Source organism: Mandrillus leucophaeus, unplaced genomic scaffold (assembly GCF_000951045.1).
Source record: "Mandrillus leucophaeus isolate KB7577 unplaced genomic scaffold, Mleu.le_1.0 Scaffold36, whole genome shotgun sequence".
In the NCBI taxonomy this organism is placed as follows: Eukaryota; Metazoa; Chordata; class Mammalia; order Primates; family Cercopithecidae; genus Mandrillus; species Mandrillus leucophaeus.
The window spans coordinates 647,799-671,911 of NW_012103809.1; the positions used below are offsets into that span (position 1 = coordinate 647,799).

General features: G+C 41.8%; 1 protein-coding gene across 1 annotated transcript in view; it reads left to right on the forward strand.

Moving 5' to 3' along the window:
• Nucleotides 1-22,854, forward strand: part of DSP (desmoplakin) — a 45,493-nt gene extending 22,639 nt beyond the window's left edge. Inside the window, exons 6-23 of the mRNA XM_011989686.1 lie at nucleotides 1,245-1,406; nucleotides 2,262-2,366; nucleotides 3,559-3,654; nucleotides 3,986-4,111; nucleotides 4,638-4,790; nucleotides 5,382-5,536; nucleotides 6,641-6,767; nucleotides 7,563-7,764; nucleotides 8,022-8,248; nucleotides 10,388-10,554; nucleotides 10,958-11,096; nucleotides 11,589-11,782; nucleotides 12,589-12,751; nucleotides 13,254-13,337; nucleotides 14,076-14,183; nucleotides 14,736-14,834; nucleotides 15,547-17,841; nucleotides 18,918-22,854. Of these exons, the coding sequence (XP_011845076.1) occupies nucleotides 1,245-1,406; nucleotides 2,262-2,366; nucleotides 3,559-3,654; nucleotides 3,986-4,111; nucleotides 4,638-4,790; nucleotides 5,382-5,536; nucleotides 6,641-6,767; nucleotides 7,563-7,764; nucleotides 8,022-8,248; nucleotides 10,388-10,554; nucleotides 10,958-11,096; nucleotides 11,589-11,782; nucleotides 12,589-12,751; nucleotides 13,254-13,337; nucleotides 14,076-14,183; nucleotides 14,736-14,834; nucleotides 15,547-17,841; nucleotides 18,918-22,154 (7,839 nt within the window). The 3' untranslated portion in view covers nucleotides 22,155-22,854. The remainder of the gene's footprint in view (nucleotides 1-1,244; nucleotides 1,407-2,261; nucleotides 2,367-3,558; nucleotides 3,655-3,985; nucleotides 4,112-4,637; nucleotides 4,791-5,381; nucleotides 5,537-6,640; nucleotides 6,768-7,562; nucleotides 7,765-8,021; nucleotides 8,249-10,387; nucleotides 10,555-10,957; nucleotides 11,097-11,588; nucleotides 11,783-12,588; nucleotides 12,752-13,253; nucleotides 13,338-14,075; nucleotides 14,184-14,735; nucleotides 14,835-15,546; nucleotides 17,842-18,917) is intronic.
• The last annotated feature ends 1,259 nt before the right edge of the window (nucleotides 22,855-24,113 follow it).

Consider the following 24,113-nt stretch of genomic DNA (forward strand, 5'->3'; position numbering starts at 1 on the left):
GTTCTGTTTTCAAGTTGTGTCACATAAATGGCACTTGTTAAATACTTGCAGTTGAAGCAAGAAAACGTTGCCACTTGTGAATTGCAGTCTTTTTTATGAAGTCTAAGCAAAAATAAAAGTTATTTTTCTCAAGATAGAGGTCTACCAGATCATCACCACAATTTTATGACAGACTCTGTCATAGCAGTTACTTGATTCATAAGAGGAGAGATTTCCATTCTTCTGCCTATTTGTGTCACCGAATCTTTACTTTTTAATGTTTCCTTGTTGGCAATGATAATTTTAAATAACGTCACTGGTGGTGACACAGTGATTTTCCTATTGGGCTGGGGTGTGAGTTATAGCACTTTGAATTTTTGGGGAGAAGGTAGGAAAAGCTTGATTTCTCTGAGTCCATTTTCCCCCTTATAGTCCAAAACTAATTATTGGTGGGTACAAAAATACAGTTAGATAGAAGGAATAAGTTCTAATAGTTGATAGTACACTAGGGATATTATAGTTAATGATAATTTATTGTATATTTCAAAATAGCTGGAAGAAAATATTTGTAATGTTCCCAACACACAGAAAAGATAAATGTTCGAGGTGATGGATATCCCAGTTATCCTGATTTGATCATTATACATTGTATGCATGTGTCCAGGTATCATGTGTACCCCAAAATATGTACAACTGTATCAGTAAAAAATACCAAAAAAAGACCTTATGTAGAAGAATAAAAAAATTTAAGGCCAGACTTGGTGGCTGACGCCCATAATTCCAACACTTTGGGAGGCCGAGGCAGGAGGATCATCTGAGGTTGGGAGCTCGAGACCAGCCTGGCCAACTGGTGAGACCCCGTCTCTACTAAAAATACAAAAATTAGCGGGACGTGGTGGTGCATGTCTGTAATCCCAGCTACTCAGGAAGCTGAGGCAGGAGAATCGCTTAAACCTGGGAGGCGGAGGTTGCAGTGAGCTGAGATTGCACCACTGCACTCCAGCCTGGGCGACAGAGTGACACTCTGTCTCAAAAAAAAAAAAAAAAAAAAAAGAGTTGCTGCCTTCTTATTCACTGCAAGTTTGGATAGGTCTTTTCCCATACCAGGTGGTCAGTGAATGCACAAGGTTAACATTTTTTCCTATCCGTGTGATTTTTTTTTTTTTTTTTGTAAAAGGGACTACAGGGTTAATCTATAAACCTGTAGAGAACACCAGTCATCCACATATTGTTATTTTAATGCTGCCTTTGAACTTCCTGTGTAGAAAGCGTCCTTTGAGAGGATGGATCACCTGCGACAGCTGCAGAACATCATCCAGGCCACGTCCCGGGAAATCATGTGGATCAATGACTGCGAGGAGGAGGAGCTGCTGTACGACTGGAGTGACAAGAACACCAACATCGCTCAGAAACAGGAGGCCTTCTCCGTAAGTTCGCCCCACGTGGCTGTAGACGCTTGCCTTGAGCCTGTTGCCTTGAAGAGCTGGGAGCTCGGGGAATGAATGGCCTATGAATAGTTTAATCAGCCCCTTGCAATTCAACTTTCTTTGACATGGTCATGAAAAACGCGTCCTTCCTGAAAACTTCTCCATGTGGAGGCCATTATCCTTAGCAAACTTACGCAGGAACAGAAAACCAAGTTCCACATGTTCTCACTTAAGAGTGGGAACTAAATGATGAGAACACATGGATACATCGAGGGGAACAACACACACTGGGGCCTTTCGGAGGGCAGAGGGTGGAGGTGGAAGGAGGGGAGGATCAGGAGAGATCACTAATGGGTACTAGGCTTAATCCGTGGGTGATGAAATAAACTGTACAACAAATCCCTATGACACAAGTTTACCTGTGTAACAGGCCTGCACATGTATCCCTGAACTGAAAATAATGTTAAAAAGAAAAAGAGGGGCAATACATTGTTTAATATGCCGGAAGAACATAGTTTGTTTAGAGAGGGTAAGAACTGGTACGTTCAGATAACCCAGGGTGTGTATGGCACTGCAGGAGGGTGGGTGGAAGCCTGGGATTAGAAAACCTCAGGATGGTTGTAGCTCTTCTTTCCTCCTGTGTCATTTTGAGTAAGCCTCAGCCACATCCTCACCTGGAGCAAACATCCTTTTCAGCCTTAAAAATGCTGTGATTCTTGGGGAAAACAGCATGATTCTTTGGCATTGTTCCTTTCCAAAATGCAGTTTTGTATTTCACTTTTAAAAAGTGCTGTGGGAGTGATGGAAGTTTAATGATGACTTGCTCCAAAGGATTTCTTATTTCTTCATTCACAGATACGCATGAGTCAACTGGAAGTTAAAGAAAAAGAGCTCAATAAGCTGAAACAAGAAAGTGACCAACTTGTCCTCAATCAGCATCCAGCTTCAGACAAAATTGAGGTAGGCTTCATGAGGTTTATATTTTTGTTAGGAAACAAAAGGAAACTTTTCACAAAGTAAGACTATCCAAATGAGTAATTCTTATAAGACTTAAAGCTATGCCAACTTTATTTTTTATTCTGGGATCAATTCCCTACACCAGGGGTTGGCAAACTCTTTCAGGAAAGGACCAGACAATCAGTATTTTAGCCTTTCAGGCCATTTGATCTCTGTTACAATTACTTAACTCTGCTATTAAAGTGCAGAAGGAGACATAGACACTGTGTAAATGAATGTGGTTGTATTCCAATAAAACTTTATTTAAAAATACAGGAAGTGGGCCAGATGTGGCCCTTGAGCTATAGTTTGCTGACCGCTGCCCTAGACTGCCATCTGTGGGCCACGCTCAAGGCTGACATTAGCTGGTAGCACTGGTGTGGCCTTACTGCTTGTTAAAAAAACCAGAAACTTCCTGGCCGGGCATGGTGGCTCATGCCTGTAATCCCAGCACTTTGGGAGGCCGAGGCGGGCGGATCACGAGGTCAGGAGATCAAGACCATCCTCGCTAACACGATGAAACCCCGTCTCTACTAAAAATACAAAAAATTAGCTGGGCGTGGTGGCGGGCGCCTGTAGTCCCAGCTACTTGGGAGGCTGAGGCAGGAGAATGGTGTGAACCCGGGAGGTGGAGCTTGCAGTGAGCCGAGATCGGGCCACTGCACTCCAGCCTGGGCTACAGAGTGAGACTCCGTCTCAAAAATAAATAAATAAATAAATAAACCAGAAACTTTCATATCAGTTGGTAAGAATCACTGTCTTGAGCCCCCTAAGCCCTTTGCTTGGATGTCTCGAACCTCCCCATGATTCAGCAACCCTCCAGGAACAGGGCTTGGTGTGGCAAAGGGACGCCACTCCGGTGCTAGCCCCAGTGATGGTTCCGATTGGTCAGTATCTCTGCTATTCGGGTGATACATATTTTGACTAAGACTCCTCATGGTGTCTATTTGTGAAAGCTGATTGTAAAATCCAGTTTTGACCTTACCAAGAGTTATATGGTGAGAAATTCTCTTTCCAACTTTTAGAAAAATATCTGCTCGACTTAGAATGGGATAAAAACGGCTTACTAGCTTTCATGCAGGCTCACCTATCTCTTGGTGCGTACACATCTGTACAACTGAGCTAGGCTAAGACAGCTGACATTTTCTTGTTTCAGGCCTATATGGACACTCTGCAGACGCAGTGGAGCTGGATTCTTCAGATCACCAAGTGCATTGATGTTCATCTGAAAGAAAATGCTGCCTACTTTCAGGTTTTTATATTTAGTAATAATTTCATTGCTATTTAGGTCTTAATACCTAATCTTTTGAGTGTGTTTTATAAAACACTGAAAATAATCTTCAAAATGTTGCATAAATCCTCTTCATTGGTTTTGAGTGCAGAGGAGCATAGATTGGTAACCTTGCCATCAGTCCCACAGATAGTTTCCCGCTGTCACATACCTAAATACTTTCTGCACGAATTTTTTCCTTTAGCCACCTGTCAAACAGAGGCTTAGGGATAACAGTGCTTGAAACAGAACTACTAGATGAAATTGCTTATTGACTTGCTGTTCATTCACTGATCACTCTCATCCTTCACAGTTTTTTGAAGAGGCCCAGTCGACTGAAGCATACCTGAAGGGGCTTCAGGACTCCATTAGGAAGAAGTACCCCTGCGACAAGAACATGCCCCTGCAGCACCTGCTGGAACAGATCAAGGAGCTGGAGGTATCGTCTCAGACCCCGAACCTCAGCAGCTGTGCCTGGTCAGGGAGATAAAACACATGCCTTGGATGCAACTGGCTCTGATTAGTATTATTGTACAACTCAGGCCCAGAGCCAAGCCAGCGCCTTCTTCAGCTTCCGGTGGCTTTTCTCAAAATGAACTTCTTTACATGCCCAACTACTCCTGACAGTTACTTTTGCTTCAGTCTGGGCAATTTGTTGAAAATAAGAACAGAGAGAACATTACTTCACATGACAATTCCTTTGGGAAAGCATACTTCAAATTTTATCAACATAGCCGTTTCACACAAGGATGTTCTTCCCTGCCCACTTAATTCCTGCCTGTGTAGCTTCTGGAGAGTGTTATCATGAAAGGTTCTCCTGTTTCCTGCTGACGAATTTGTGACTTTTTACAGTTAATGCAACTGCAGTGATAGTGTGTCGTGTGGCTACATTAATGCAGTTTGAAAATCTCCTCTTAAACTCACAGGGTTCCTATGTTAAAGTATGATCTTTTTCACAATTGCAGAAAGAACGAGAGAAAATCCTTGAATACAAGCGTCAGGTGCAGAACTTGGTAAACAAGTCTAAGAAGATTGTACAGCTGAAGCCTCGTAACCCAGACTATAGAAGCAATAAACCCATTATTCTCAGGGCTCTCTGTGACTACAAACAAGACCAGGTATGTACTCATTTAGAATGATACAAAAGTTTTCCCTGTCTTTACATGCAAATTTTGGTCCATCAAGAAAGCAACACTTAATCTAGAGTTCAAAAATCACCATAGTCAATGTCTTTGATCTATGAAAGCAGCAGCTATGGAACAAAAGCAGCAGCTCTGTTGTGAATCATATGGTAGTTGTCAATAATAAGGACAATAGTTAATTTTAGAACTTTTAAAAATTCATAAGGCTTAATACTTTTCTTCTAGTATGTAAAACTTGTCTGTGATCACTCTCATCTTTAAATTTCTGATAAATGAGAAATGATACTTTTATGTTGCATATAAAGTGAAAGTCACTCACTATGGGTGACATAGTGAGACCAAGTAAATAAAATGTAGCTTACTTCGTGTATACCTTTTAGGCTCACATATATCATTTAAAGCATCAGTATTGTTGAGTTGTATGATGATCAGTTTCATTTGAGGGGAACAAGTAAGGTAAAAGCTTTAATAATTTGCATGTGTTCATCTCTGTTTCTATCTTTGAGAAAAAAAATAAAAACACATACTTATGAATAAAGCCAAACCCCGGGGCTGCTTGCCTTACAGAAAATCGTGCATAAGGGGGATGAGTGTATCCTGAAGGACAACAATGAGCGCAGCAAGTGGTACGTGACGGGCCCGGGAGGCGTTGACATGCTCGTTCCCTCCGTGGGGCTGATCATCCCTCCTCCGAACCCCCTGGCCGTGGACCTCTCTGGCAAGTAAGTCATCCAGGTTCCCAAAGCCACGCATGCACGCATGAACACGAGGGTGGAGGAAGAGGGCAGGTGCTTACACCTGAAGCTTGGATACACGGTGCCTTGTTATAATAACCATCTTCTAAAAAAAAGGAACCTTGTGAAGGTCACCTTCACTTTGTCTTGCAAATTGTTGAAGAGACAATAGTTATTGAAGGATAAAAGTGAATGTCTGGCTGGGCGTGGTGGCTCATGCCTGTAATCCCAGCACTTTGGGAGACCATGGCAGGTGGATCACCTGAGGTCAGGAGTTTGCGACCAGTCTGACCAACATGGAGAAACCCCGTCTCTACTAAAAATACAATATTAGCTGGGTGTGGTGGCACATGCCTGTAATCCCAGCTACTCGGGAGGTTGAGGCAGGAGAATCACTTGAACCCGGGAGTTGGAGGTTGTGGTGAGCTAAGATCGTGCCATTGCACTCCAGCCTGGGCAACAAGAGCAAAACTCCGTCTCCAAAAAAAAAAAAAAAAAAGGAATGTCTGACTGTAGGGGGTTCAGAGTGAATAATACTTGTCATGTACTTCAAAGACATCATTTTAAGGTTCTCCTTTTCTTCTTAGAAAATCAATTATTTTACATGTAGTCACAAATATAAAATGCCTTTAATATCAACATTCACTCACTGTAGGAAGAACATTCATTTAACAGATTGTCCATGGCAGATTCCTTTAAACCATTTAGTATGGAAATCTTCAACCACACACAGAATAGGGAGAGTAGTGTAGTAAGCTGCTGTGCGCTCATGACCAAGCTTTGGGTCATTGGCATCTAATGCACCTACCATCCTGCCTTAGACCTCTGTCAATCACAAAGTTGCCGGAAAACAAGACAACAACAAAAAGTTGTAGTATATATGTCAGCCAATAATGTAGATAATTCAGAATGTACTTTTGGGGAGTAGATGAATCCAAATCTATGAACTGTTTTAAAAGTTATACCTCCACCTGTTACTTTATGAGTGGCTGTCGTAGGTTTTTGTGCAGTGGTGTGAGCATGTCCAGGTTTCCCATTTGCGATGAAGTGTGAAAGCCTGGCTCTAGCATGTTTTCCCTTTGTGCCTGTTAGGATTGAGCAGTACTACGAAGCCATCTTGGCTCTGTGGAACCAACTCTACATCAACATGAAGAGCCTGGTGTCCTGGCACTACTGCATGATTGACATAGAGAAGATCAGGGCCATGACGATCGCCAAGGTATGTCCTCAGGGCCACTTAAGCTGCCTGGAGGTAGGGCCGTGCTGCCCTCCGCAGTGCTTGTGTCCAACAGTTCGACCTTCTTGCTGTGTAGCAGTGCTTTTGTGTCTCATCAAGCAAGTCAGCTCAGCCCTCCTTAGAGGTTCTAGTCTGTCCAATAGAGAACGGGAGGGATTAGCATATGGCTGATTATGAGAGAACGAGGTAATACTAATTCAGGTGGCCTGACAAGCAAGCCCGAAGTGCCTGTGGAAAAGCCATGCACTCCTGTAAGATTCTGGACCCTATGCTCCTTCGATGTAATGGAAAGTTAGGTCATAAAGGATTAACTGGGTATCACAGAAGTAAAAGGTGGGATGGAATTCTTGGAAGAGCACCCTAAGTGTTAGTTACTCTAAATCAGTTGTTTTCAGATTGTGGTCTGAAGAGTCCTAGCAGGGAAGGGAGATCCTTTAGGAGTGACAAGGATGGAAGTGAGGAGAGGGGCACAGAAAGTACCTTTTGGGGTCCCCCGAGCCCTTTTTCTCATTTTAGTTGGAGCAGCTTTGCTGGGCTCTGCTTTACATTTAGGGCTTCTGCATAATATTTCGCAAAAAGAAAAAAAAAATTAGCAGCCCATTCCTGTGGTTCTTGGGAGCAATGTCTAAGCCCTAAAAGACCTTTTATATCTTCATGAGCCTGTGATGAGTGTTGCTTTGAGTCCCATCTAGCGGGTGGCATTTTTTGGCCAACTCTTCTCTATTGCACTGTGGGGCAGTCATAAATCCCAGATCACTTCTGCTTGTTTCCTTTCAGCTGAAAACAATGCGGCAGGAAGATTACACGAAGACGATAGCTGACCTTGAGTTACATTACCAAGAGTTCATCAGAAATAGCCAAGGCTCGGAGATGTTTGGAGATGACGACAAGCGGAAAATACAGTCTCAGTTCACCGATGCCCAGAAGCATTACCAGACTCTGGTCATTCAGCTCCCTGGCCACCCCCAGCACCAGACAGGTCAGCTTGGGACATCTTTCTCTTTGTATCAACCATCCATACCATTTTAAAAAGAAAGGAGTTTGCATAAAACTAGTTTCAGAACCATGTCTCTGAATGCTATATAGCCAGTGTTCTTCATGCACTAAATGTTCAGAATTGATTCTGAAATTCAAAGGAAGAAGGTATACTTTTAGGTAGTGTGGATGTTTTTTGAGGCCTAGCACCTTGATAGTTAGGTATTCTCTGATTTTTGTGGCCCTAACTTCTTTTTACAGTGACCAAAACTGAAATCACTCATCATGGAACCTGCCAAGATGTCAATCATAATAAAGTAATTGAAACCAACAGAGAAAATGACAAGCAAGAAACATGGATGCTGATGGAGCTGCAGAAGATTCGCAGGCAGATAGAGCACTGCGAGGGCAGGATGACTCTCAAAAACCTCCCTCTAGCAGACCAGGGGTCTTCACACCACATCACAGTGAAAATTAATGAGCTTAAGGTAGGTATCTGCTAGTATTTGCCTGATTTCCCTGTATATTTTTATTTACCTGCAAATGAATTAAAAAAAATCCTAGTTTAAATGTTTTTAGGCAAAAATATTAATTTTCAATAAAACAGGCTTCTGGCAGGATTTCCTTATGTCTTATGTTTCCAAATTTGTAGACGGTTATCAGGCTGGGGGTTAAACTGTTCGTTTGTGTGTTGCTGATCAGGCTACAGTTCATCTCAAAAGTTTTCACAAGCATTTCATGGCCCATCTCAAAAGTTTTCACAGTTTTTGGGTTGTTGAATCAGGCTACAGTCCATCTCAAAAGTTTTCACAAGCATTAAATTGGCTTCTTGCAGAGAACAACCTATGATATGGGTTAGACAGGGGGAATGATCTTTATCTGTAGACATGACACTGACATGAAGAGATTTGGTTGGTGAGATACAATCTCAAAGCCATAGACAGAGTGTGACTACGGCCCACGTGTGTCAGCTCCTAACTCAGTGATATTTTCTCCTCAACCAAACCTGGGCACACTGCACTGGAAGGCCAAAATACAGATATTCTAAGTAAGAGGACCACATTTACAGTGCTAATGAGGCCATACTCAAGAAAGAAATAGAAGGTCAACTCCTCTCTCTTTCTTGAATCCTTTACTTTTAGTGGACTTTTTAAGGGCAAAAACGGTCATCAGAATCACACAGCTCCAATGCAGAGTACTCACCTCTGTGGGATCAGTATGCCGACACTGCGGCATGCAGTTGTGTTGCTTAGTGACAGGGGTACATTCTAAGCAATGCATGGTTAGGCGATTTGGTCATGCAGGCGTCATAGAGCATACTTACACAAACCTAGAAGGTATAGCCCACTATACACCTATGCTACAAACCTGTAGGGCATATTACTGTACTAAATACTGTAGGCAATTGTGACACAATGGTAAGTATTTGTGTATCTAAATATATCTAAATGTCGAGAAGATACAATAAAAATATAGTATTGTAATCTTATGGGGGCTGGATGCAGTGGCACATGCCTATAATCCCAGCTACTTGCTTGAGCTCAGGAGTTAGAGGCTGTAGGGAGCTGTGATTGTACCACTATATTCCAGTCTGGGCAACAGAGCAAGACCCTTCTCTTTTTAAAAAAGATGTGTGTGTGTGTGTGTGTGTGTGTGTGTATGTGTTTATATGTATGTGTGTATGTATATATATGTGTGTGTGTATCTTATGGGACCACCATTGTGTATGCAGTTTATCATTGACCAAAACATCATTATTGGACACATGACTCTACACACACAGTGGAGTACTATTTACCTTTAAAAAAGAAAGAGATCCTGGGGCCAGGTGTGGTGGCTCACACCTGTAATCCCAGCACTTTGGGAGGCCCAGGTGGGTGGATCACGAGGTCAGAAGTTCAAGACCAGCATGACTAACATGGTGAAACTCCATCTCTACTAAAACGTACAAAAATTAGCTGGGTGTGGTGGCATGCACCTGTAATCACAGCTACTCAGGAGGCTGAGGCAGGAGAATTGCTTGAACCCAGGAGGCAGAGGTTGCAGTGAGCTAAGATCGCACCATTGCATTCCAGCCTGGGCGACAGAGCGAGACTCTGTCTTAAAAAAAAAAAACAAAAACAAAATAGAGATCCTGCCATTTTCAAAAGCATGGATGAACGTGGAGGACATTATGCTAAGTGAAATACACCAGACACAAATACTGCATGATTTAACTTATGTGTAAATTCTAAGAAAAAAGTTGAATGCATAGAAACAGAGAGTAGGATGGTGGTTACCAGGGGTGGGGAGGGAGGAGGAAATGGGCAGATGTAAAGGATACAAACTTGCATTTGTGTGAAATAAATAAATCTAGAGATCTAAATTCAGCAGGAAGACTACAGGTAGTAATCTTATAGTGTGTTGTATATTGAAATTTTTCTAAGAGAGTAGATATTAGGTGCTCTTACCACACATACAAAAAAAGATAACCATGGAAAGTGACTGATATGTTAACTTACTTACCTGATGTAATCATTTCACTGTGTCTATGTGCATTAAAACAGCATATTGTACACCTTAAATATATACAGTAATAAAAAGAATCAGACAGCTAAATCAAAAGAACTTTCCTTCATTTTTGACAGAGTGTGCAGAATGATTCACAAGCAATTGCTGAGGTTCTCAACCAGCTTAAAGATATGCTTGCCAACTTCAGAGGTTCCGAAAAGTACTGCTATTTACAGAATGAAGTATTTGGACTATTTCAGAAACTGGAAAATATCAATGGTGTTACAGATGGCTACTTAAATAGGTAAACTCAGCTATTACTAATCTCATATTTTCCTTTTCTCAAGCTTTCTTTTTGTCAGACTTCATTTGCTTTAGATGCTTGCCTTGCAGTTTCTCTGTCACTAGAGATTTACTTACATCCTTCTGTGGTTTGGAGAGCATGTTAATTCCGCTAGCCTCACATGTTAATTCCACTATTCTGAACTATAATGTTATCTTAGAACTAAGTTATGCTCTAAGGAGAACTTGAGAATTCTTCAGTGAATACAAAATGTTGGTCTGAATCACAATAGATACGAAAAAAAGACAAAATAAATTTTTATCTGCTTTGACATTGTTCTCATTCATTACTAGCTGTGAGAGCCAAATCTTCACCGACTAATTCTGTCACTGGCAACTTTATCTGCTTCTTTTGTTCTTTCCAGCTTATGCACAGTAAGGGCACTGCTCCAGGCTATTCTCCAAACAGAAGACATGTTAAAGGTTTATGAAGCCAGGCTCACTGAGGAGGAAACTGTCTGCCTGGACCTGGATAAAGTGGAAGCTTACCGCTGTGGACTGAAGGTAACTTGAAAGCTTATAACCGTGGCCCAGTTTACAGGAACTAATTCAGAACTGAGCTCCCAATTATAAAGCTTCACTAGGTTTTCATGAGTTTTGAGGATTAGTGGGTTCCTGTGGCCACATAGGTTGACATCAGTTGTCATCTCTGTAACTCTGTTTTCCAGAGTGTGTTAGCAGGAACTATATGAGAAAGTAAGTCGTGATGGGATTATTTTGGGGAATGCTGAGTTAAACTGGTTTCTTTTCTGTGGGACTTCTTAGAAACTTCATATACATTATAATTGTAACAGGATAGCACAAGGAACTAGATTATTGGAACAAATACTGGGAAATGCAATTCAGTAAATATATTTTCCTGGATTGACTGTTAACACTTTAAATTATGAATATTCTAAAGTGTTTTATAAACTTTTCCCCCCGATTTGGTGACTGGTAGTGTAGCATACAATGGGAGAAGGGATTAATTTGCAATCTTTTTTTTTCATCTTGCAGAAAATAAAAAATGACTTGAACTTGAAGAAGTCGTTGTTGGCCACCATGAAGACAGAACTACAGAAAGCCCAGCAGATCCACTCTCAGACTTCACAGCAGTATCCGCTTTATGACCTGGACCTGGGCAAGTTCAGTGAAAAAGTCACACAGCTGACAGACCGCTGGCAAAGGATAGATAAACAGATCGACTTCAGGTGTGCCAGCCTCCTCCCCGTCCTTCCCCATCTTCTCCTCTTTTGGTTGTTCACAAGATAATGTCACTTGAGGGGAGCCATTGTAGAAAACAGAGGTTTTGTTTTTTGTGTAAGTTAGGCATAACAGATGCTATTTTCACGGACTGCCTGTATGCAGGTTTGTTAGAAATGGAAGGAGAATGCATCGCAATAGCCAACCCTGTGCAGGCCAGGTGCCATCCAGGGTCTTAGAGAAACAGCAGAAGCCCTTTAGCCAGCTCTTTTGTGCCCTATAAACTCTTGTTACGACTCTTGGAAGGAGTAGCTGCTTTGAGTTAGCATTCTCCAAAAGTTTATGAAAATGAAATCTTAGACCAAAAAGAAAGGCCTTTCTGCAAGTAAGAGTTTAAAAAATCTCTGGAATAGGAATTTGCCTATTCTGGAAATTTTATATAACTGGAATCATACAATATGTAGTCCATTGTGACTGCCTTCTTTCACTTAGTATCATGCTTTCAAAGTTCATCTGTGTTGTAGCATGTTTCAGTACGTCATTTTCTATTTTTTTCATGTGTTTTTACGATTGAATAATACTCCATTGTTTGGCAGTACCACATTTTGTGGATCCTTTCATCAGTTGATACCTGAGTTTTTTCCAGTTTTTGGCTGCGATAAAAAGTGCTGCTATGAACATTCATGTATAAGTTTTTGTGTGGGAATATGATCAGTTTTCTTGGGTCTATACCAAGTGAATTTCTGGGTGACCCTCTGTTACATATTTTAGGAACTAATAAGATAATCATTTTATTGTGTCTATTTCCCCCCAGATTATGGGACTTGGAGAAACAAATCAAGCAATTGAGGAATTATCGTGATAACTATCAGGCCTTCTGCAAGTGGCTCTATGATGCTAAGCGCCGTCAGGATTCCTTAGAATCCATGAAATTTGGAGATTCCAACACAGTCATGCGGTTTTTGAATGAGCAGAAGGTATAAGCCAACTTTTTGTTCCATAGCTGTTTTGAGATTAATTGGGTGTAATTCGTCTTCTCCTCTGGCTTTTGCATCAGTGCCTAGGTTTGAAATGATGAATATTTAATATTATTAATCCGTTTTGTGAAGGCTTAAAGAATGCCCAGAGGAAAAGCAACTGAGATGTCTATAAGGAAATGCAATTATGAACATAGAAATAATGTAATATTGTTCTCTTCATGTTATCATAAATTATCTTTATAAATTGAGGGGATAGGCCCAGAAAACAGGCTGACTAGAAAATAACCTCTTACAGATAGTAAGTTAAAGAGCTTGCTTCTCTTTTTGGAATGGAAAAAATGCTCATCTCCTAAGCTCTAACTATAAGAATATGAGACAAGTATATGTAGTAATAAGCTGAAAAAAAAGGTACAAATAACAGTGGTAAAAGAGTGAACTCACATTTATTTAAAAATACTTGTATGCATTAACACTGGTAAATATTTTACTTTTTGTATAGAACTTGCACAATGAAATATCTGGCAAACGAGACAAATCAGAGGAAGTACAAAAAATTGCTGAACTTTGTGCAAATTCAATTAAGGTATGTTGGTTTCATAAAGAATGTTGGTGTTTCACCAAGATTATTATTAACTGCATGGCTTGCTGATTTGTTGTAAAGAGTATACACTTCTTGAGGATAGTAATTATGGTCTGTATATATTCTTTTCTGAACAAACCATAAAAATTAAAAATCTGTTAGCTTCAGTTCATTCTACATTGGTAGTATCCATTTGAATGGCTGGTTTCTATCCTTCGACTGGTGGTAGGTGCTGCATTCTCCATTTAGCATACAAAGATGTACTGCTTGGTTTAGTAATGGTTTTTTGTTTGTTTTGACGGAGTTTCGCTCTTACTGCCCAGGCTGGAGTGCAGTGGTGTGATCTCGACTGACTGCAACTTCTGCCTCCTGGGTTCAAGTGATCCTCCTGCCTCAGCTTCCTGAGTAATTGGGATTACAGGCAGGCACCACCATGCCCAGCTAATTTTGTATTTTTAGTAGAGACAGGGTTTCTCCGTGTTGGTCAGGCTGGTCTTGAACTCCCCATCTCAGGGGATCTGCCCGCCTCGGCCTCCCAAAGTGCTGGGATTACAGGTGTGAGCCACCGCTCCTGGCCAGTTTTGTAATGCAGTATTAGCTGCTTGGCCACTAGTGGCGCATTGTCTTTGGGGTTGGCAATGAGATATGCAGTCCAATGATTTGAAACTGTGGAACTGTAGCTGTTAGTGATGCTTTTTAAGTCCATGAAGAACACTTTTCTTAAACTTCATTATGCTGCAGGATTATGAGCTGCAGCTGGCCTCATATACCTCCGGACTGGAGACTCTGCTGAACATACCTATCAAAAGGACCATGATACAGTCGCCTTCTGGGGTGATTCTGCAAGAGGTATATATGTCATCGCGTATCTCTTAAAACCTGCCCCTCCTTCTGGTTCTCCCCTTTCCCGGTCTCCTGCCTGTCTTCCTTACCATCGCTGATTTCATCCCGTTATAGGGTATCCACTTTAAGAGGTTTAATAGCAGATTATGCGCCCTCTGGTGTGAGTCACTGATGTATGATACGTTTTCAGAAATCATCAGGAATCTGTTATTTAGAGTCTTTGTAGAAATTGGGCTTAAATTTCTGGGTTTGATGAGAGAGACTTCTAAAAAGTGGAAAATATAGAAATTTCTAAAAGACAGCCTCTTCTCAAACATGTCAGGGACTATCACCTGTCAGATGGTTTAGGGGAAACAGCCTGGAGAGATGAGAATGGGATGCATTTTTGACCCTTTGTTTGGCTGTACTTTCTTTTGCTGATTTTGGAATGAACACACTAAAGAAAATTCACTCTTTATAATCTCACTATTTTAGAAAACAAAATTGGTCAAATTACATAGGACTTTTTTTTTTTTTTAATGCAATATCTTTTTCTTTCTTTCCTTCCTTTTCTCCAAGGCTGCAGATGTTCATGCTCGGTACATTGAACTACTTACAAGATCTGGAGACTATTACAGGTTCTTAAGTGAGATGCTGAAGAGTCTGGAAGATCTGAAGGTAATTTACTACTATCTTTCCTTGCAGCATCAACAAAGAAAATAGAATAGAACCTTATTATTACTTCCACATTATAACGTGGATTTGGACACATCCTGGTAAAACTGTATTTCCTCTAAAGGTTTAATATAGTACTGCTTGTTTGTAAGTCTGGGGTTATTTCCATGCTCCAATACACTGCTTTAAATGAACTTAAGTAATATTCATAATATTGCAACAACTTTGCTAAACAAGTCATTTTATTTAATGTTTGGTCAAGGAATTTGCTTTATTTCTTTGTATTAAGGATAACATCTTGGACTAGGTATATTTGAATTTTTTATATTGAGTGATTGTTCTGTTTATTCCTCATTTATGATACTTAAATTGAGTTTATATGTAAACTTACTTTAGTGTAAACTGGAAATAAAGGGAACATAATTTATGAAATCATAAGCTTTTGATCTTGAAAGAAATTACCTCATTTTACAGATGAGGTAGCTCAGACTCAAAGGTAATATATCATTTGCTAAGATCATATGAGCAGCTGGTGGAAGAATTATGATGAGAATCCAGATTTCTTGAATTTTTGCCTAGTCACTCTTTACATGTGTGTCCATGTGTGTAAAGAGAAATGAGAATGCACATTGGTCGGGGAGGGGAAAAGTACTGCTTCTTTCTTGGAATGTGAGGTGTTTTTCCTTTGACATAATTTCTGATTTCACTTCCACAGCTGAAAAATACCAAGATCGAAGTTTTGGAAGAAGAGCTCAGACTGGCCCGAGATGCCAACTCGGAAAACTGTAATAAGAACAAATTCCTGGACCAGAACCTGCAGAAATACCAGGCAGAGTGTTCCCAGTTCAAAACGAAGCTTGCGAGCCTGGAGGAGCTGAAGAGACAGGCTGAGCTGGACGGGAAGTCGGCTAAGCAAAATCTAGACAAGTGCTACGGCCAAATAAAAGAACTCAATGAGAAGATCACCCGACTGACTTATGAGATTGAAGATGAAAAGAGAAGAAGAAAATCTGTGGAAGACAGATTTGACCAACAGAAGAATGACTATGACCAACTGCAGAAAGCAAGGCAATGTGAAAAGGAGAACCTTGGTTGGCAGAAGTTAGAGTCTGAGAAAGCCATCAAGGAGAAGGAGTACGAGATCGAAAGGCTGAGGGTTCTTCTCCAGGACGAAGGCGCCCGGAAGAGAGAATATGAAAATGAGCTGGCAAAGGTAAGAAACCACTATAATGAGGAGATGAGTAATTTAAGGAACAAGTATGAAACAGAGATTAACATTACGAAGACTACCATCAAGGAGATATCCATGCAAAAAGAGGATGATTCCAAAAATCTTAGAAACCAGCTTGATAGACTCTCAAGGGAAAATCGAGATCTGAAGGATGAAATTGTCAGGCTCAATGACAGCATCTTGCAGGCCACTGAGCAGCGAAGGCGAGCTGAAGAAAATGCCCTTCAGCAAAAGGCCTGTGGCTCTGAGATCATGCAGAAGAAGCAGCATCTGGAGATAGAGCTGAAGCAGGTCATGCAGCAGCGCTCTGAGGACAATGCCCGGCACAAGCAGTCCCTGGAGGAGGCTGCCAAGACCATTCAGGACAAAAATAAGGAGATCGAGAGACTCAAAGCTGAGTTTCAGGAGGAGGCCAAGCGCCGCTGGGAATATGAAAATGAACTGAGTAAGGTAAGAAACAATTACGATGAGGAGATCATTAGCTTAAAAAATCAGTTCGAGACCGAGATCAACATCACCAAGACCACCATCCACCAGCTCACCATGCAGAAGGAAGAGGATACCAGTGGCTACCGGGCTCAGATAGACAATCTCACCCGCGAAAACAGGAGCTTGTCTGAAGAAATAAAGAGGCTGAAGAACACTCTAACCCAGACCACAGAGAATCTCAGGAGGGTGGAAGAAGATGTCCAGCAGCAAAAGGCCACTGGCTCTGAGGTGTCTCAGAGGAAACAGCAGCTGGAGGTTGAGCTGAGACAAGTCACTCAGATGCGAACAGAGGAGAGCGTAAGATATAAGCAATCTCTTGATGATGCTGCCAAAACCATCCAGGATAAAAACAAGGAGATAGAAAGGTTAAAACAACTGATCGACAAAGAAACAAATGAGCGGAAATGCCTGGAAGATGAAAACGCGAGATTACAAAGGGTCCAGTATGACCTGCAGAAAGCAAACAGTAGTGCAACGGAGTCAATAAACAAACTGAAGGTTCAGGAGCAAGAACTGACACGCCTGAGAATCGACTATGAAAGGGTTTCCCAGGAGAGGACTGTGAAGGACCAGGATATCACGCGGTTCCAGAGCTCTCTGAAAGACCTGCAGTTGCAGAAGCAGAAGGTGGAAGAGGAGCTGAATCGGCTGAAGAGGACGGCGTCAGAAGACTCCTGCAAGAGGAAGAAGCTGGAGGAAGAGCTGGAAGGCATGAGGAGGTCGCTGAAGGAGCAAGCCATCAAAATCACCAACCTGACCCAGCAGCTGGAGCAGGCGTCCATTGTTAAGAAGAGGAGCGAGGATGACCTCCGGCAGCAGAGGGACGTGCTGGATGGCCACCTGAGGGAAAAGCAGAGGACCCAGGAAGAGCTGAGGAGGCTCTCCTGTGAGGTCGAGGCCCTGAGGCGGCAGTTACTCCAGGAACAGGACAGTGTCAAACAAGGTCACTTGAGGAATGAGCATTTCCAGAAGGCGATAGAAGATAAAAGCAGAAGCTTAAATGAAAGCAAAATAGAAATTGAGAGGCTGCAGTCTCTCACAGAGAACCTCACCAAGGAGCACTTGATGTTGGAAGAAGAACTGCGGAACCTGAGGCTGGAGTACGATGACCTGAGGAGGGGACGAAGCGAAGCGGACAGTGATAAAAATGCAACCATCTCAGAACTAAGGAACCAGCTGCAGATCAGCAACAACCGGACCCTGGAACTGCAGGGGCTGATTAATGATTTACAGAGAGAGAGGGAAAATTTGAGACAGGAAATTGAGAAATTCCAAAAGCAGGCTTTAGAGGTATTCACAAATATTTGATCACAGCTTCACTGTTTCTCAAATTATTCATCACATTATTATCTAATCTGAACTGTGCTCTTGCTGCTTAAATAGATGCTTATAGAAAATCTAATTTTTCTTTTTATTGCTCTACTACTTTGTCATAATCCAGATAACTGCTTTAAAATAATTTCAATGCTGTGTGCCCTGCTGTTCTTTCATTGCATCAAATGCTGATCTCTGGGTAGCCTGTGTTTGGCCCTGCTTTTAAGAACACTAATACATGTATAACTTCCTCCAAATGTTCCATTCTGCTTCTTAGAAGTTAGCTCTTATTTAGTGAGCTATGGCACACATTTGTAATGAAAATTTTCTTAAATAGAAGTCATACTAAAGTGTTTCCCTATGCAATTTTTAAAACACTTTTTCTTTTGCCTGCTTAGATGATTTTTTTGCATGGATTATTTGGTGTTCGCTTTTGATCATGGCCCTAGTGTGTTTCCTTTTGTTTGGCTTTTCTTCTCCTAACCCTTAATTTAAAAATAACTTCTTTAACTTCTAATACATTTAACTTCTACAGACAAATATTGTGTATGGCTGGGTTGGTGTGTGTATGCGTGTGTGTATATATGTATGTATTATATATATAAAAGTATAAGATTATATAATATATATTTATATATTTATCTATAATAGATACCTTCACATATTTGTATTGCTTCATTAAGTATGTTCGTCTAGCTGTAACAGGTGAGATGTAGGTATAGCAGGTATGATAACCTGGAACAAAACTCCCCACATTTTTTAAAGCATAATTATTGTTAAGAGTAAGACAGGTCTACAACTTATAGTTCCTTCTATAGAAAAAAGTAGTAACTATGAAGCCATTTATCGAAGTGGTAACATATATCTGCAGAATTTTTCCCACAAATTTGTAAAATAGCAAGCCTACAGTGTACCCAGGGAAAATGTAGAAAGAAAAAATAAGCAAGCCTTTTTTTTTTTTTAAGATAGATACAAGAATAGAAGTTGTGATAGTAATATGATATGATTCAAAACATTATTTTTTTCCCCATTTCTTTCTTTTTCAATTCTAGGCATCTAATAGGATTCAGGAATCCAAGAATCAGTGCACTCAGGTGGTGCAGGAAAGAGAGAGCCTTCTGGTGAAAATCAAAGTCCTGGAGCAAGACAAGGCAAGGCTGCAGAGGCTGGAGGATGAGCTGAATCGTGCAAAAGCAACTCTAGAGGCAGAAACCCGGGTGAAACAGCGCCTGGAGTGTGAGAAACAGCAAATTCAGAATGACCTGAATCAGTGGAAGACTCAATATTCCCGCAAAGAGGAGGCAATTAGGAAGATAGAATCAGAAAGAGAAAAGAGTGAGAGAGAGAAGAACAGTCTTAGGAGTGAGATCGAAAGACTCCAAGCAGAGATCAAGAGAATTGAAGAGAGGTGCAGGCGTAAGCTGGAGGATTCTACCAGGGAGACACAGTCACAGTTAGAAACAGAACGCTCCCGATATCAGAGGGAGATCGATAAACTCAGACAGCGCCCATATGGGTCCCATCGGGAGACCCAGACTGAGTGTGAGTGGACCGTTGACACCTCCAAGCTGGTGTTTGATGGGCTGAGGAAGAAGGTGACAGCAATGCAGCTCTATGAGTGTCAGCTCATCGACAAAACAACCTTGGACAAACTACTGAAGGGGAAGAAGTCAGTGGAAGAGGTTGCTTCTGAAATCCAGCCATTCCTTCGGGGTGCAGGATCTATTGCTGGAGCATCTGCTTCTCCTAAGGAAAAGTACTCTTTGGTAGAGGCCAAGAGAAAGAAATTAATCAGCCCAGAATCCACAGTCATGCTTCTGGAGGCCCAGGCAGCTACAGGTGGTATAATTGATCCCCATCGGAATGAGAAGCTGACTGTCGATAGTGCCATAGCTCGGGACCTCATTGACTTCGATGACCGCCAGCAGATATATACAGCAGAGAAAGCTATCACTGGTTTTGACGATCCATTTTCAGGCAAGACAGTATCTGTTTCAGAAGCCATCAAGAAAAATTTAATTGATAGAGAAACTGGAATGCGCCTGCTGGAAGCCCAGATTGCTTCAGGGGGTGTAGTAGACCCTGTGAACAGTGTCTTTTTGCCAAAAGATGTCGCCTTGGCCCGGGGGCTGATTGATAGAGATTTGTATCGATCCCTGAATGATCCCCGAGATAGTCAGAAAAACTTTGTGGATCCAATCACCAAAAAGAAGGTCAGTTATGTGCAGCTGAAGGAACGGTGTAGAATCGAACCACACACTGGTCTGCTCTTGCTTTCAGTACAGAAGAGAAGCATGTCCTTCCAAGGAATCAGACAACCTGTGACCGTCACTGAGCTAGTAGATTCTGGTATATTGAGACCGTCCACTGTCAATGAACTGGAGTCTGGTCAGATTTCTTATGACGAGGTTGGTGAGAGAATTAAGGACTTCCTCCAGGGTTCAAGCTGCATAGCAGGCATATACAATGAGACCACAAAACAGAAGCTTGGCATTTATGAGGCCATGAAAATTGGCTTAGTCCGGCCTGGTACTGCTCTGGAGTTACTGGAAGCCCAAGCAGCTACTGGCTTTATAGTGGATCCTGTTAGCAACTTGAGGTTACCAGTGGAGGAAGCCTACAAGAGAGGTCTGGTGGGCATTGAGTTCAAAGAGAAGCTCCTGTCTGCGGAACGAGCTGTCACTGGGTATAATGATCCTGAAACAGGAAACATCATCTCTTTGTTCCAAGCCATGAATAAGGAACTCATCGAAAAGGGCCATGGTATTCGCTTATTAGAAGCACAGATCGCAACCGGGGGGATCATTGACCCAAAGGAGAGCCATCGTTTACCAGTTGACATAGCATATAAGAGGGGCTATTTCAATGAGGAACTCAGTGAGATTCTCTCAGATCCAAGTGATGATACTAAAGGATTTTTTGACCCCAACACTGAAGAAAATCTTACCTATCTGCAACTAAAAGAAAGATGCATTAAGGATGAGGATACAGGGCTCTGTCTTCTGCCTCTGAAAGAAAAGAAGAAACAGGTGCAGACATCACAAAAGAATACCCTCAGGAAGCGTAGAGTGGTCATAGTTGACCCAGAAACCAATAAAGAAATGTCTGTTCAGGAGGCCTACAAGAAGGGCCTAATTGATTATGAAACCTTCAAAGAACTGTGTGAGCAGGAATGTGAATGGGAAGAAATAACCATCACGGGATCAGATGGCTCCACCAGGGTGGTCCTGGTAGACAGAAAGACAGGCAGTCAGTATGATATTCAAGATGCTATTGACAAGGGCCTTGTTGACAGGAAGTTCTTTGATCAGTACCGATCCGGCAGCCTCAGCCTCACTCAATTTGCTGACATGATCTCCTTGAAAAATGGTGTTGGCACCAGCAGCAGCATGGGCAGTGGTGTCAGCGATGATGTTTTTAGCAGCACCCGCCATGATTCAGTAAGTAAGATTTCCACCATATCCAGCGTCAGGAATTTAACCATAAGGAGCAGCTCTTTTTCCGACACCCTGGAAGAATCGAGCCCCATTGCAGCCATCTTTGACACAGAAAACCTAGAGAAAATCTCCATTACAGAAGGTATAGAGCGGGGCATCGTCGACAGCATCACGGGTCAGAGGCTTCTGGAGGCTCAGGCCTGCACAGGCGGCATCATCCACCCAACCACGGGCCAGAAGCTGTCACTTCAGGATGCAGTCTCCCAGGGTGTGATTGACCAAGACATGGCCACCAGGCTGAAGCCTGCTCAGAAAGCCTTCATAGGCTTCGAGGGTGTAAAGGGAAAGAAGAAGATGTCGGCGGCAGAGGCAGTGAAAGAAAAATGGCTCCCGTACGAGGCTGGCCAGCGCTTCCTGGAGTTCCAGTACCTCACGGGAGGTCTTGTTGACCCGGAAGTGCATGGGAGGATAAGCACAGAAGAAGCCATCCGGAAGGGTTTCATCGATGGCCGCGCCGCACAGAGGCTGCAAGACACCAGCAGCTATGCCAAAATCCTGACATGCCCCAAAACCAAATTAAAAATATCCTATAAGGATGCCATAAATCGCTCCATGGTAGAAGATATCACTGGGCTGCGCCTTCTGGAAGCCGCCTCCGTGTCGTCCAAGGGCTTACCCAGCCCTTACAACATGTCTTCGGCTCCGGGCTCCCGCTCCGGCTCCCGCTCTGGATCCCGCTCCGGATCTCGCTCCGGGTCCCGCAGTGGGTCCCGGAGAGGAAGCTTTGACGCCACAGGGAATTCTTCCTACTCTTACTCCTACTCATTTAGCAGTAGTTCTATTGGGCACTAGTAGTCAGTTGGGAGTGGTTGCTATACCTTGGCTTCATTTATATGAATTGTCAATTTATTAAATAATAAAAAAGAAAATCCCAGTTATTGCAGTAGAGTGATAGGACGTTCTATGCTTACAGAAAATATAGCCATGATTGAAATCAAATAGTAAAGGCTGTTCTGGCTTTTATCTTCTTAGCTCATCTTAAATAAGTAGTACACTTGGATGCAGTGCGTCTGAAGTGCCAATCAGTTGTAACACAAATTGAACTTAGGATTTGTTTCTTCTCTTCCGTGTTTGGATTTTTGATCAATTCTTTAATTTTGGAAGCCTATAATACAGTTTTCTATGCTTGGAGAAAAAAATTAAATGGATCACTGATATTTTAGTCATTCTGCTTCTCATCTAAATATTTCCATATTCTGTATTAGGAGAAAATTACCCTCCCAGCACCAGCTCCCCTCTCAAACCCCCAACCCAAAACCAAGCATTTTGGAATAAGTCTCCTTAGTTTTAGAGTGTGGATTGTATAACCGATATAGTCTTTGACGTACTTATTTGGTTTGGTGTTAATTTGACTATATGTGCATGACAGGAGCAATCTTTGCTTTTCTTTGGTCAAAGTTTTCTGTTTATTTTGCTTGTCATTTTCGATGTACTTTAAAAAGGTGTCTTTATGAAGTTTGCTATTCTGGCAATAAACTTTTAGACTTTTGAAGTTTTTGTGTTTTAATTTAATATGTTTATAAGCATATGTAAACATTTAGGAGCATATTTTTATCATAGGTCTAAAAACATTTATTAAATACCTGTGAAGAAATACCATTAAAAAAACTATTTGGTTCTGAACTTTTATTAGAAGATGGTCTTTTGAAGTTAGTCCTTTCAGTACTTCTCAGATGCCTGTCATGTACCCAATGGAGTCCTTGGAAAGAAGGCCTATGTAAAGAGGCCAGCCTGGAGGTCAATACCGTGTTCTAGTTTATTCTGGACATTGAGTACCAAGTAGCGTTGGCAAAAGTCACCATCATAGCATTGAAAAAACATGAAGTTGCTAAGATGCTTTTTGAGTATCCTCAAAATAGATAGTGTTTCAGTTTGTCCCATAAGAGGAAAGACTTGCCCTGGAACCCATGAAAATGATTTCTGAAGAGTTCTTGGCTCTCTGTTGAAAGACAAGAAAATATAAGCCTGTTCCTTTGGATCAAAGAGAAACTACTGAAATTCACACATTTGTCATTAGATTAACATGACTTCACCGAACACTACCATGTCTAGTATTGGCTTAGTTACTATGAAGATTGAGTAGAATTTACTTTTTTTTGAGACAGAGTCTTGCTCTGTCACCCAAGCTGCAGTGCAGTGGCGCTATCTCAGCTCACTCAAGCTGTGCCTCCCGGGTTCACGCCATTCTGCCTCAGTCTCCCGAGTAGCTGGGACTACAGGCACCTGCTACCATGCCCGGCTAATTTTTTATATTTTTAGTAGAGACAGGGTCTCACCCTGTTAGCCAGGATGATCTCGATCTCCTGACCTCGTAATTCGCCCACCTCAGCCTCCCAGAGTGCTGGGATTACAGGCATGAGCACCGCGCCTGGCCTGAGTAGAATTTACAAGCCCCTTGACAAAGCATTTGCAACGTGGGTAGGGACAGAAACAGATAAAGCAATCAGTGGGACAACTTTCAAATGTCAGCAGCATATATTAATACAAATTTTATAGTACAGATAGGAAAACATGCTAATTGTATGGAACAAAAAAGATCATTAAGATTAGATAAATTATTGGGGGCTTTTGGTACTTAGAGTGAAAGTTAGCTCCATTCTCATTGCATGGGCCATTTTTCCTCCACAGCACTCTTCCTTATCTCACCTCTTCTTCCTCTTACTCCCTTTCCCCATTTGCAGGAGTTGAAACTAATTTTATGCATTAAATACTGAGTTCGTGTGCCATGCATTGTGCCAGAAGCCATGGAGT